Source organism: Vidua macroura, chromosome 2 (assembly GCF_024509145.1).
Source record: "Vidua macroura isolate BioBank_ID:100142 chromosome 2, ASM2450914v1, whole genome shotgun sequence".
In the NCBI taxonomy this organism is placed as follows: domain Eukaryota; kingdom Metazoa; phylum Chordata; class Aves; order Passeriformes; family Viduidae; genus Vidua; species Vidua macroura.
The window spans coordinates 26896282-26910482 of NC_071572.1; the positions used below are offsets into that span (position 1 = coordinate 26896282).

Sequence of the window (14201 nt, forward strand, 5' to 3'; positions counted from 1 at the left end):
ACAAGTGCTGTGTTAGCATGCTGCAGAGACCCCAATACCCAACCACAGTGGTGATAAGTACCCCCAGTTACTTAGGGGGTTTAACATGATACCCTATCAGTTGTTAAAGTAAACTGAGGTATTGATAGATACCTATCTTTATAGGACCCATTTATAAGCACACTGGGGGATATTTTCACCCCTTTATTCTACAGGAAGGAGTGCAGGGTAAAAATAGAAAAGATAATTTTTCTCATCATGTCTTTTATTACCCTACATTTCTGTCTGAATAGTTTCTAGTAAAATCACAAATCTTAATTCAGAGAAAATGGGTATCTCTCAGATGTCATTTTGTGTGCCAGAGGCTATTTCACATGGAGTGATAATTAAAACAGACTCAGAGATCTTTTCTTTGGACCAAACCTGCATACAGCCCTATGGGGAGAAACAAAGGTGGATAACACTAAATCTGTGTGTGGCTATGGAAGGGGACTGAGAAGCTGCAGACTTGACTAGGCTTGGCTTAGCTAACACTCATCCTATGATATAACCAGCTTAGTCTTGCTAAGGGAATGCAACAGGGACAGGAGTGCAGCTGACCTGAATGAAAAGAAGTCCAAACAGTTGTTGACACCTCTCTCACTCCTCACTTTTAAGTGCACACATAGTTTGTATTTCACCTGAGTGGCCAAGTAGACCTCAGAGGGAAGGGACAAGGCTTTTTCTCCTATGAATTCAGATTACAGCATGTCTTGATCCTCTTACCACTCAGGTAAAACTCTGACTAGGACAGAAGGACACTTAGGAAGACAGAAAGACATCAATGACAAACTCAGCTTCTGTTGAGCAGCCTTTCTCTGTGTTTCTTACTCAAGTTCCTGAATAATTTCCTTCCCTAGCTGTAGATGCCATGAAATGGATCATTTTGTGCTGTTTTCTTCTCCTGGGCTGCTTCTTGCACTAAGGTGCTCTTCCAGGAAAGAACAGCACAGGAATATGTGGCAGAACAGAGTAAGGTGGAGGAAATAGAAATGAGACAGTGCAAGAATTTAGCAAGAGAGGAGAGAATAACAGAAAAAGTGTAAGAGTCAGCTGTGGGGAATGGAGCTGGGAGAAACTCTGGGCCTCCAAGATTGTTTGGGAAGACAGAGAGGAGAAGAGCAGAAAGGAGTATGAACAGCCTGGTCTGGTTCAAAGGACATGGGTGACAGAAGAAATAACCCTAAGAAAAGAGTGAAAAGCCAAAAGAGTGGAATTCTGATGGAAAAAGACCAAAGCACAGGCTGGAGGATATGGTCCAAAAGGGCAAAAAATAGCTATTCCTTCTGCCCAATCCTCCCTCCCCCTAAAGTCACAAGAGGAAAGACAACACTGTGGTGTCATTGACTTGACTTGTCTCATGGTGCAAGGTTTGCCTGGATTACATTTTGCTAAATAAATCTGATTTTTTAATTTTCTTCATTTTTTTTTAATAAGTCCCCAGGTTGGGAAAAGCTGGGAATCCCACCAGATGGAAATCTTGCCTGTCTGTCATCTGCTGTGAAGAGCTGGCAGGGTGGCAGGAAGGTTCAGCTGGAGCTGGCTTGGCCATCTGCACTAGATTCAGTTTGCCAGAAAAGCGTATCTAACAGTCCACTGAGAGCTGTGTTCAGGCAAACATGCACACCAACAAGTACAGCAACTATCTGTGACTCCAACAGTGACTCCATGCAGATGATGCATAGATGTTGGATGTGGCAAATATTCTCTGCTGCCCTGTGCTTGTCTGCCCATCTAAAGAGTTTTGTTCTTTTTCCGTAATGCTCCACCCACACACGTGTTTTGGCAGCATATAAATCTAGTTCAGTGTTATTAAATTCACAACTTCTTTTCCTTGGGTTTTGTAGGGTGTGGCAGAAAAACATGTATGAATCTAATCCTCTGCTTTTCTGTCAAAGGGGAACAAAGTATGTTGAATGTAATGCAAATAGGAGATTTTGTTGCTATCAGATTTTTATTGCTATTCTCACTGAGGGTGATTTATAGAGGAACTTAATTAGCCCACAGGATCATAAATATAATCATAATGCTGCTTTCAGGTTTTGTGGAAAGAACTTCTGCCCTTTAGCACTTCTGTGTCTTGTTCTAGCTGTGACATGCTGCATTTAATAAAGTCTTGCTGATTCAGATAACCGACCCTTCAGCACAAACCTCCTTACTAATTAAGAGCTGAAGAGGTAAGGAGTGAAGGCAGCCAAGGGGCTCTATAAAATAAATACATTAGGTTGATGAACAGTGAAGAACCAATGAATTAATATTTGAGGTTTCCTTACTGAAATGCAATATTAGGACTGTCAGCAGGCTTAGATATTGCCTTCTGATCTGTTCTTAACTTCTGGTGTTACTCAGAACACATGCTACAGACTTGACATAAACTTTAGATGCAACAAAGCTGGATCAATTTTTCAAGACCAGCAGTGTCTGAATTGTGAAGTGCCCTTTTCTGGAGAGGAGTCAAAGATGGTGGAGACAGTGTGCATGTGGGAGGAGAGACTGAGACCACATGAGAAGGAATTAATTCAGTTTGTAAATCCACAGTTGCTCTAAAGGAGATATGGGCATACATATGCCACCATTCACCTGCAAGGAACATGTAGGGCAAACAGTCTGGGACACAGAGATGGACTTTCTTCTCAGCTTTGTCCAATACTGAACTCAGACAAAGGGCATTCCTCTCCCCAAAATGCCTTTTTTTCCTTTTCTGCTGCAACTGAGGTGAGGGTAGGTAAAATCAGACAATTTACTTAACTCTCCTACCACTTCAGAATTTTAACTATTCAAATGTTAGTCCAGATCCAAACCATCCCAGATCTCTGCTTTAAGAACAAAATTGACATGAGGAGCTACTGAAAAGCAAGACACAAGCATTTCTTATTTTGTTACATGTCCAGTAGTATAGGAATAAAATCATTAGCCAACAGATTCTTTACAATTGTAAAACCTGGGCCTATCAGAGGTTATAAATGCCATCGTCTAATACAACTAGTGCAATCTCCTGAGGACATGGTTAACTCAAATGCTGCAACCAGCAAGTCTCATTACTGAAGTCCACAGTGCTACCAGAGAATTTCTGAAAGGGGAATGTGATTTAAAAGCAGAGCTACATTGTTTTCAGTGCCATCCAGAATCCCTCTCAGCCTCAGTACAGACCAGTGGTCCTCACCTTGAAACAGGTGTCACGTAGTTGCCTGGGAAGACACCGGACATCCCACTCCTCAGAGACGTGCCCTTGAACCAGCCGTCCTGGCACTTCTCAATGACCCGGTACATCTCCCCTTTGCGCAGCTCCAGCTCGTCATTCTTCTGAGGCTTGTAGGCATACAGGGCTAGGTAGCTGTGGTCACACAGGAGACAGCAGAGGTCACACAGGAGAAAGCAAACAGATGACATCAACCATCACCTGTCATGCTCCAACTTCAGCCCCAAAGAGCAGAAAGCAACCAGAAGCACTGTTCAGAAGTTGTAGTTAAAAAGGTACATCATTACAGGCTGCTTCACAAACAAGGAAGGGCAGAGACTGGATTCTAAGACAATAAGGGGATAACTAATCAGAGTAAAAGGTAATTTAGAAGTTGATGAGACATGCTTCTCACTCAGGGCATAACCAAAGCAAAGCAGTGCCCCAAAGCAGCACTGAAGTTAAGAACATAGCAGCAATTTCAGAAAAACATGACAATTACAGTGACAGCCAGAGTAACAAGGGCTCGAGTAAGAGGGCTTTGCAAATCCTGACATCTGGAAGAAGTATACATTCATATGCTTCAGGGTGGGATCCACCTCTGTTGTGGAGTTTAAGAAGAAAATTTTCTTGAGGGTAGGTAGGCTATTTCAAGAGCTTTTCTTACAGCTTTCTCAATGCTATTTATGCTGGCCAAATTTAGAAACAACACACCAAACTGTTCTGATCTGGTACAGTAACTCTTGTACTATGTTGGTAAAACAAAAAGTGAGAAAGGGCCACATTCTGCAAGGGGTTTTTTACTTAAGTAAGTGAAGTGGTAGAATTTGGTTTGCATGCAAGTATTCTAATGTTTTGCATGCATGTATGTTTTGCATGCAAGTATTCTAATAAATCTTTAATACAGGATCCAACATGTAGAACATTTTATTTATTTAATTACAGCTTTTATTTATTCCCTTTGTTTAGAATCTTTCTATTTATCTGTCTTTTCTTCTTCTGTTACGACTTTAGGGATGTGTCTAGTGTTGTGAAATGACTACAGCTTAAAATCCCTACAGAGACTCTCTAAACAGAGAGAGATTCTTGTTGAAAATTAAGAATGATTGCTTGCACTTTGGGAAATAATGGAAAGTCGGGATAGAATAGCAAGAGTGCACACACAGAACAACACTTTGTAAATACCAGATTTTTTTTGTATTGTCGCTTTTCTCCAGATATAACAAGGGATTTCTGGTAATTCTTGATCAAGGTTGTGTCTTCCTGCGTTTTTTTATTTATTTGTGATTTACAGGCAGTGAACATAGACTGAGAGAAGTGGGAAAACAGAGAAGGTGCATTTACACTACAAAGTGCAGCAGAATGCTCTTAGGCTCAGGGGTGAGTGAGAAGAGGCTTGCTGCCCACCTTATAGCAGTGAACAAGAGAAAAACCCAAAACTATAGCAGTTGTAATTGTAGATTTTCAGCCAGTAAAAATGATACATGACTTTTTACTTCTGCTCTCCAGGAAATATAATTGAGGAATAAATCCTGTTATTTTTCTTGATTCTATTTCTTTATTGTACCGTAGATTTCCTTATTTTTGTTCTGAAGGTAGTAAATGAAGAGCAGTAATGAGCAGAATACGAAATATTTGGTAACAGCCCCTTGGGGAATCTTAGGCTGATGTGCCTGGCTCTGTTTACCATGTGCATGGGGTACAAAGACCTAATCAGAAACTGTAATTCATTAGTCAACAGATGGGAGAAACCACCCTGAAAAAAAGAAAAGAAAACCATCCTTTTTTTAGCCTATATAATCGGGTGGTCTTGAGTAGGTCTGTAGCTGTTCTCCTGACAGAAAACATGAGGCTACATATGATCTGAAGAACATTAAAATGCGTCAACCTGACAAGAAATAAGGTTTCATGCTTCAGTGCTAATCCTTCAGCACTGTGCTCTGCAAGGACATAACAGAAAGTGCCAGACTGCACTCACTTGAGGGAGCAGAACGTGTGGCTTTGACTGTCCCTTTTGAAATTGCTGCTTACATAGGGATCAGATTCAGAAGCTATGGGTAAAACAGGGGGTCAGGGATAGATCATTTTAGATAGACTCACTTAGCCTTTTCCCCCAATAGGCTACATGTAATAATGTAACTTACAGGTGGAGATTCTGGAAGCAGGTGCAAGGAAAATTACCCTAAGTGGATCATAGGCTGTTGTGCCTTGCAGCTATCTCCAGATCTTCTATTAGTTTCTTTTTGTTCTCTCCTACTAGCTTCACCCAGCAAATTCACCCAGACCAGCTACCAGTAAGTCTGAATATCCAATATCACAATGAGCCTAAACATCCTCTGGATAGAGTATTGAAATCCTTGCAGAGACTAAAAGAAGGTGTACAACAGCCCAGCGCAGACGCCACACCAAAAAGACCAATCTCTGTATAGCTAAAGTGATGAAAGCTTGTGTGTGACAACCATGTAGGGTGACCCTGGCAAAACACGTGTGATCAGCACTTTCTTTGTGGACCAGCAATCCCACCTCCTGTGTGGGAGGGTAGTGAGGATGCCCATCCCTGGGGGTCTCCTCTTTCATTCCAGAGGCACAAGGTTCTCCAAACCCAGTGAGAGGCCCAGCCTGGGTCTGCAGCCCACCCTGTGGGCAGGCATAAACTCCATTCTTGGCAGGGAGGTGGTTGTGGGAGAGCTGGGGGGGATGCCTGCTCTCATCCATAGCTGAAAACAATTTGATTGCAGGTGGCTTCCCTCCCCAGAATTTGTTTCTTGGTTTTTCCTCTGGCAGAAAAACAGGTCTAGTGGTCCCATTTGCTGAGGATGATTTTGCCTTAAGGCAAAGTCTTTGGATTTGGACACATTTCACTGTTCTCTAGATTTTAGGTGTGAAACTTCACCAGCTAACTCTGTACAGCCTAGAAGAAAGTGTTAAAACAACAATCTGAAATCTTGCAAAATGTAGTATCAGATTATTCTGGGCTATGTGAAACAGTGAAGCTAAGGCTTGGAACTGGGACCTAGAAGAACCCAAAATGTTTATTAGAAGTTCCCTGAAAAAAGGTTGAAGTGTGAAGTGTTCTTGGCCTTGGGTAGCTGCCCGTGACTCTGCTTACAACACAGAAGCCCCAGGGCTTTGTCTAGAGTTGCACCTCCCCACTACTGCTACAGCTTTCAAATAATGCATCCTCTTTGACTGGAACTTGGCTCGCAAATGCAGAATGACAGACTGGATTACAAGGCTGCTTCACAAGGGAGATGACAGGAGAAGCATGGGAGGGAGAAGGGGAGGCTTGCTGAGGCATGGAGTCAGGGGCATTGCCAGAGAGCTGGAAAATGTCCTAATTCAACAACCAGGTACTTCAAATATTGCCAGTTACCACTTCCTAGTCAGGGCAAGGCTTGAAATAAACATGTGCCCCACTGTGTGCCACACAGTCCATGCAGAGTGAACACAGGGTGATGATGAGACCTCTCTGTGGGGCACTCAGTGATGTGTGGCATCCCTCAGGTATAAAGATCTCAAATAAATAGCTAAGAAGAAATTTGTTTGGTTCTGATCCAACACCCCTATTGTTCTTAAAGGAGATCTCTTTAAGGTCTCTTTAGGATTTTGTGAATTCAGACTTTGTTTTAGCCATATCATAAAACCCAAAAATATGGATGTGCATGTGTGTGTGTGTGTGTGTGTGTAGTTGTCCTGCTTTTATGAGGTATATGTGTTAAGAGGAAAGTATTCAGTACTTAATTAGACAAGTATCGGATAAACCAACCAGGCTAGAAGAGACTTGCTAAAATGAAATCTACTCTTTTTGTTCTGTGAACCTTCTGTTATTCTACGCGCTCTTCAACAAGACCATATGCCAAAGGTGTGAAGTTCATTCATTGCCTTGCTCATTCATTGTTGATGGCACCAAAAAAGTGTGACTGGGCCATTTTTTGGTGCAACTGGTGAATGTATCAGGTGTTTGATTGCGTGGGACTACACCTTTTAAAAGCTTTAAACGAAAGAAGATTTTCTCAGCAGTACTCAGTTTGCTTCACAGTGATCCATACAGCTATCATAAACAAAGTCTAAAAGGGCTCACAAAGGGGGAAGTCTTGCCCTTCTCTGTTAATTTTTCAATTTTAGGAGGGGCTGCCTCATGTTTGAAATTGCAATCTCTCAGAATGCACCTGAGCTGAGATTTGGGCATTCAGGTTTCAAGCATATACATGCACGTACACACACAATTGGAAGCAAAGAATACACAGTGACTGAAATGAGCTGCTTACATATTGAGGGGGAGCTGGACCTTCGATGGTGTTCCCTGATCTCCAATTATTGCACTTGTCCTGGGACCAGCCACTGTGGCTGTTCCAATCAAAGAGGAATCCTGAAAATACACAAAGAACATACAAGGATTTAAGATGAAACCCATCATTTCCTAAATTGGTATAGGGTGAAGGCATATAAGAATTAACCACATATTTTTTAAATTCTTAGACTTTCTAACTTCATTATATTGCCTTAAAAAAAGGCTTATTCTAACCTTACACATTCCAAAAATACATTTCTGACACAAAGGATTAGTAGAATTTCCATGTACCTGTCAGAGAAATTTTAGTTGTATGCAACTAAAAGTTTTACAATGTAAAACTATTTAACTGCTTTGTAAAGTCAGCTCAGCATGTGCATCTGCAATAGTACCTTCTCTGATAAAAGTAACCTTTTCCCCTCAAAAACTTGTTTTTAAATTGGTACTCTTTTGGTAGTGGTTATGGATCTCTGGAGAAGAAGATACTATTCAATTTCCAAAATGCAGTCTCATTTCTATGTACTCTTTTTATCATCAGGAATATTCTTCTCCTTCAAAAGAAGGTGACTACCCAACCCAAAACTTTCTCTGAATGGAGAAAGTAGTTCACTCCACTTTTACCTCAGAGAATAAATCTCCACTCTCATATAGACAGGTGGACAGATCTTCTCCAGCTATTCATGTGAAAGGCAATTCTAAATGTAATCATTCATTTCTCAAAGCCTAATGCTCAGCCAAATTATATAGGGCAATCTCTTTTTGAGTAGTCTCACCAAAGTCCTCATTCATCTATGTCAAAAATGAATCCTGACTGGAAACGTCTCCTGAACTAATGCCAAAGCCTGTAGCAACAGATCTTTATTGCAGACAGGGCAGAGCTGGGCTGATGGGACTTGTAGTGGTTTACTTGAACAAAAAAAAAAGTTTTTTAATAAGTCTAACCATATGCTGTATGCACGTGCATATGCAGAATGGCTCTACAAAGTAGGAACCAATACCCACAAATTGCAGGTTCAGGCAGGGTGTGTTATAATCAGCAAAGATTCTGAGCAATTCACAGGCATCCACTGCAGCTTTTCTGTTTCAAAATTCTATCTAACAAACAGTAAATATTGATTTTTGGAACACAAACATGGGGACAATTTTTGCGCTTAAAAATGACACTGAATAAAACTAAGACACAAAGTTAAACCAAGACACACATTGTTACTTAATTACTGGATTTCAAGGTTACCTCATTCCAAAGAAGCCACATAATTATTAGTGTTCTGTCTTGACAGAATAGCATTGCCGGGCTATGTTGCTTTGTTGTGTATGAACACATTATCATTAGGAAATCATGCAGCAAAACATGGAAACACTGCACTGTGATTCCATAGCTTTTGGCAAAAAGCAGCAAGATGTCTCATCTCTCACCAACATCTACACTCAATCATTAAATTGTATTGACAAGTACATCTCCTTTTTCTCATTATTTCCTCAAACTTTCTGGCTGCCTGCTCAAACAAAGAAGGATCCAGGCAGCTCTTGGTCCTATGTGTAAAAAGCATTCTTTTCAGCTCTGTGACTAAGACTTTATTAATATTGCCTGTCACGTCAGTGAGCTAGTATCAACTAACAGGAAAACACACCAGCCCACTAAAAAATTTAGGGATAGCTGGAGGATGATCCTTCATTTGTTATGTTGAGCTGGTTAATGGGGCTAGGGATTGTGGAAGATAATGGGCTGAGACACCTGGCAGCTGCCTTCTCCAAGAGGTAAGTGAGAAATCAACCAGTTCAAACTTCTTCATGTTGTTCTACCACTGTATGCCTGCTCTGGACTAGAGAAACTGTCTCTAAGAAAACAGAAAATGCATCAGTCCCCACCCTTCCTTGCTAGGAAAAAAAAAGTTAGATTTTATCTCATGAATAAACAGACCTTAATGAACAGCCTCAGGGTGCAACTGTAAAGGCAGAGAAGATCACAGCAGGAAAGGATAGAATAGGACAGAATGGAGTAGAGTAGACTAGAATATTTATATTGGAAGTGACCTGCAACAAGTATCTAATCCAACTGCCTGACCACTTCAAGGTTGACCAATTAAGGATATTGTCCAAATGCCTCTTAAACACTGACAGGTTTGGGGCATCAACCACTTTTCTATGAAGCCTGTTCCAGAGTTCAACCACCCTCTCAGTAAAATGCTTCCTAATGTCCGGTCTGAATGTCCTGTGGGGCATTCCCACAGGACCACTCCCATGCATCCTGTCAGTGGACACCATGGAGAAGAGCTCAGCACCTCCCTCTCAGTTTCCCCTCCTCAGGAAGCTGTAGAGAGCAATGAGGTCACCCCTCAGCCTCCTTCTCTCCAAACTAGAGAAGCACAGTGACCTCAGCTGCTCCTCTTAGGACATTCCTTGCAGTCCTTTCACAAGATTTGTTGTCCTCCTCTGGATGCATTCAAGGTTTTTCACATCCTCCTTCCATGGTGGGGCCCAGAACTGCACACTGTGCTCCAGGAGAGGCCACACCAGCATTGAATACAGCAGGATCATTTTGAGTGATTGGTGATGCTCTGTTTGATGCACCCCAGGATGGAGTTTGCCCTCTGGCGACCCACACTGAGCCTGCTGTCCACCAGCACCCCCAGATCCCTCTCTGCAGGGCTGCTCTTCAGCCACTCCTCTCCTAATCCATATTTATGCTTGGCATTACCCCATCCCAGGGGGATCAGAATCCAACATTTTGAATCTTACATTTCTTCCTGCTACTCATTGGCCAATGCTCCAGTGTATCTAATGCTCTGCAAGGCATCTTGTCCCACCTCAAGAGAGTCAAAAGCACCTCCCACTTTGGCATCATCAGCAAACTTGCCAGTGGTGCATTCAACTCCTGCATCCTGATCATTGATATATATGCATATGTGTGTATATATATATACACACATATATATATGACAGAACTGGCCCTAAAACTGAGCCCCAAAGAACATCACTGCTGACCTGTCAACAGCCAGCTGTAGCCCCATTCACTGCAATCCTTTGAGATCTGGCCTTTGGCCAGTTCTTCACCCAGTGCATCACAATTCCACTCATTCCATGGCTGAGCAACCTGTCCAGAAAGATGCTGAGGTACAGTATCAAAAGCCTACTAAAATCCTGAAAAAAACTGTATTCACTTCTTTCCCTTCATCCACTAAGCAGGTGACCTTATTATAGAAGGATATCAAATCAGTTAAATGGGACTTCCCTTTTATGAACCCATATTGACTGTTCCTTATGACTGTATCATTTTTTAAATGCCTTTCAGTAGTACCCAGTATAATAATCTCCATAATTTTTCCAGCAACTGAGGCTAAACTAACAGGTCTGTAATTCTGTGGGTCTTTCCTCATGCTGGTTTTTTTGGAGACTAGAGTAACATTGTCAAGCTTCCAATAGCAGGACCTCCCTGAACCTGCAAGATCTTTGACAGATGATTGAGAGGGGTTCTGCCATAACATTCATTGGCTCCTTCAGAACACTTGGATGAATCCCATGAGGCCCCATGGACTTGTGAACATTTAACTGATACAGCTGGTCCCTTACAATTCCAGTGTCCACAAATCACTGTTCCCACATTTGTGGTCCTCCAACTCAGGGGACTGGGAAGCTGAAGATCTACTAAAGACTGAGACAAAAAGTGCATAGAATGCATCTGCTTTTTCTTCGTTCCTGTTAGTCAGATTGACCAAGTACTATCAAGTATTCACCACCTTCACCAAGTAGCCCAAGTAGCCCAATACTTTCTTTAGACCTCATCTGAAAAAAAGAGCCCTTCTTGTTATTTGAAACAACACTGGTCAGTTTCAACTCTAATTGAGCTTTGGCTTTTCATGTCTTCTCTCTGTGTAAATGAACCACAGCTCTGTACTCAGGTTCCCGAGAAGCCTCACCTTGCTTCCAGAGGTCATTCTTTTTCCTCCTGACCTACACAAGGAGTTCCCTGTTCAGACAAGCTGGTCTTCTGCTCTGCTTGCTTTACTCACAGCATAGTGAAGTTGTCTGCTCCTGTGCTTCTGAAAGGTGAATCTAAAATACTGACAAGCACATGTGGACTCCAAAGTCCTTAAAAGCAGATTCCCAGGGCACTCTGCTAAGTAATGCCCTGAACAGCATAAAGGTTGCTCTCATGAAGTCCAGGGAAGCAACTCTGCCATCCTTTTTTGTCTTTACAGTGAAAATCCTAAACTCAGCCATTTCATGAACACTGTATCCAAGACAGCCACCTACTGTCACATCCCTCATGAGTCCTTCTCTATTCACAAATAGCAAGTCCAGGAGGGCATCTTTCCTAGCTATCTCACTAAGTATGAATGACAAGCAGTTTCCTCCTAAAAGCCTCAAGAATTTCCAAGACTTGTCACAGAAGTATGATATTTCCAGTTGATGTCTGGGAAGTTGAAATCTCCCATAAGGACAAGGGCTACTGATCCAGAGTTCTAATTGCCTACAGAATAACTCATTGGTGCTTACATCCCGACTGGGCAATCAGTAATAAACAGCCTCTACAATACCTGCTTTGTTTTCCTTCCCCCCAGCCTTCATCCAGAGGCTTTTCACTACATCATCACTAACTCTAAGGGCTGTGCAAACTTCTCCCTTACTTACAGTGCCACACCTCCCCCTCACCTGTCCAGCCTACTCCTGAAGCCTGTAGCCCTTGGTGCCAGCACTCCAATCACAGGACTCATTCCACCAGTAGCAGTGATATCCAGCTCTGGGAGCTGACCAATGCTTCATCTTTCTTGTAAGACACATGCTAAGCCTTCGTTAGCTCCTATGATCCTCCCTCTGCACACTGCAGCAAAGCCAGTTTGCAGAGGTGCAGCTACCCCAGCCTGAAGTGGCCACTGCAGGCATCCTGGGCTGAGCCTGACTGACTGCAGAGTGATGAGTTCAAGCCAAGAGAGCAGAGCAGCAGTCAAAGCATCAACTATTTGCCTGTTTGCACTGACAATGGGGCTTTCTGTGTCTTCTGTATTACTGAAAGCATGATCTCAAGTGCTTTCTATTAGGCTTGTACTAACATAAAGTCCAAGGGATTAAGAAATCATGTAACTGCCATTCCCCATTGCTGGATTGCTTTCTTCCCTTGAATAATCCCAAAAATGTCTCCACAGTTCTGTATATATTTATCTACCTGACATGCAGTTTCTTGTCTGTATCTGGTTACTCCAATATTACTGCATCTGGTGCCAGCCTGGCACCTACAAACCATTAATTTTTGCCACTTTGTACAGCTTAGTATCCTATACATCCAAACTCTAAATCAGTGACTGCTTCCTGATTGTGCTCTGATTTTTCTTTAGCTGATCTCTCTACAGGCTTTGACATGACTGTGTACTTTCCAGTCTATCTATGACCCTGCTTTTCATCATCAGGTTTTACCCCACAGGACCTGCTGGCCTTCCACACATTGAATTCAGCTCCTCTGTTCACATCTTGCCATTTACTGTCATAGAAGTATTCTGCTCTTCAGCTTCATGTGTCTCTTGTGCTCCTTGCTGTATTATCGTGGTGGCTGCTTGATTGCTACTATGCATCTGAATGTTCACCAGTTTTGCATTTAAACTACAGTCCCTGACACAGTTGGTGAACTCTTCTAAGTTGACTCTTTCAAGGACTTGTTGTGTCCTGTATGTATCATTAATTAGCTCAAATTATAAAATACAGTCTTGCTAAGATTATTTTTCAAGATAGTATTTGCAATAAGATTTTGAAGAGACTGTTTTTTGCAAAAGAATAATCTCCTATTTCTTTATACTTCTGATTACCTGTGTTGGAAGTTTATCTTTCTACTCTTCACTCAATTTTATGTGCATCTCTCCAGTTACCAGTAATACCAATAATCCTCCTGGAGAACATAGCAGGCCTTTCTCCATCACAGCTGGTAGCAGGACTTAGGACATTTTCCTTCTTTATTTAGCCCTGGAGCCAGGTTGTACTTTTGCTACTGTGATCTAAAGAACAAGGTACTAAACATGTCCTCCTTTCCTCTTCATCTGCTCAGGGGAATGGGATCCAAGACAATGCTCTGATTTTCTTGTTCTCTGCTTTGATACCTTTTAGGAAGTCTGTGTGCCACATCCTTGCTTTCTGATGGCACGTCCCTACATGATCCATCTTCCTTGTGTGGCACCAGACACACAAATAGAGCCATGCACAGACATTACACAGGGAGGGCTCAAACACTGCAGCATTTGTGTCTTAATCATTCTTCAATCTCTGCTACTCAGCATTGCTAAAGCCTTACGGGTAGGAGATGTCTCTGACAGGCAGGATTTTAAGAGGCACATAGGCACTTACTGATAAAAACAGGCACCTTGCAGAGTTTTCTCAGGGTGGCATTAAGTACTTCACTGCCTGATTCCCACAGATTTTATTGCAATTTAAGTAATAGGAGTCACTTCTGAAAATACCATTTGGTGCTTCTCTCTATCCTTATGAGCCTCTAATGCCTTTAAACATTTGGCCATTGAATTTCCAGACGTGATCTCCTGGGTGATCACACGTGCATACCTCTTGATGAGGAGGCTGTTTAAAGGTGGCATGCAGTTTTCTGAACCAGACACTGCCAGCTCTGATCCCATTTACTTAGGGCCGTGAACTGCCAAATCCAACTTCTTCATGCTCCCACTTCAATTTGGCATCCTCCAAGCACCACTTACCACTGTTTCAGCTCAACAGCAC

At 42.2% G+C, this 14201-nt stretch overlaps 1 protein-coding gene across 2 annotated transcripts in view; it reads right to left on the reverse strand.

The window, feature by feature from the left end:
- The window catches only part of SH3RF3 (SH3 domain containing ring finger 3), a 246319-nt gene that overhangs the window by 39968 nt on the left and 192150 nt on the right, over positions 1 to 14201 (reverse strand). For both annotated transcript variants that reach the window (XM_053971184.1, XM_053971185.1), the window contains exons 5-6: positions 7465 to 7565; positions 3182 to 3352 (exon numbers count right to left, since the gene is read on the reverse strand). In XM_053971184.1, coding sequence (XP_053827159.1) covers positions 3182 to 3352; positions 7465 to 7565 — 272 coding nt within the window. The remainder of the gene's footprint in view (positions 1 to 3181; positions 3353 to 7464; positions 7566 to 14201) is intronic.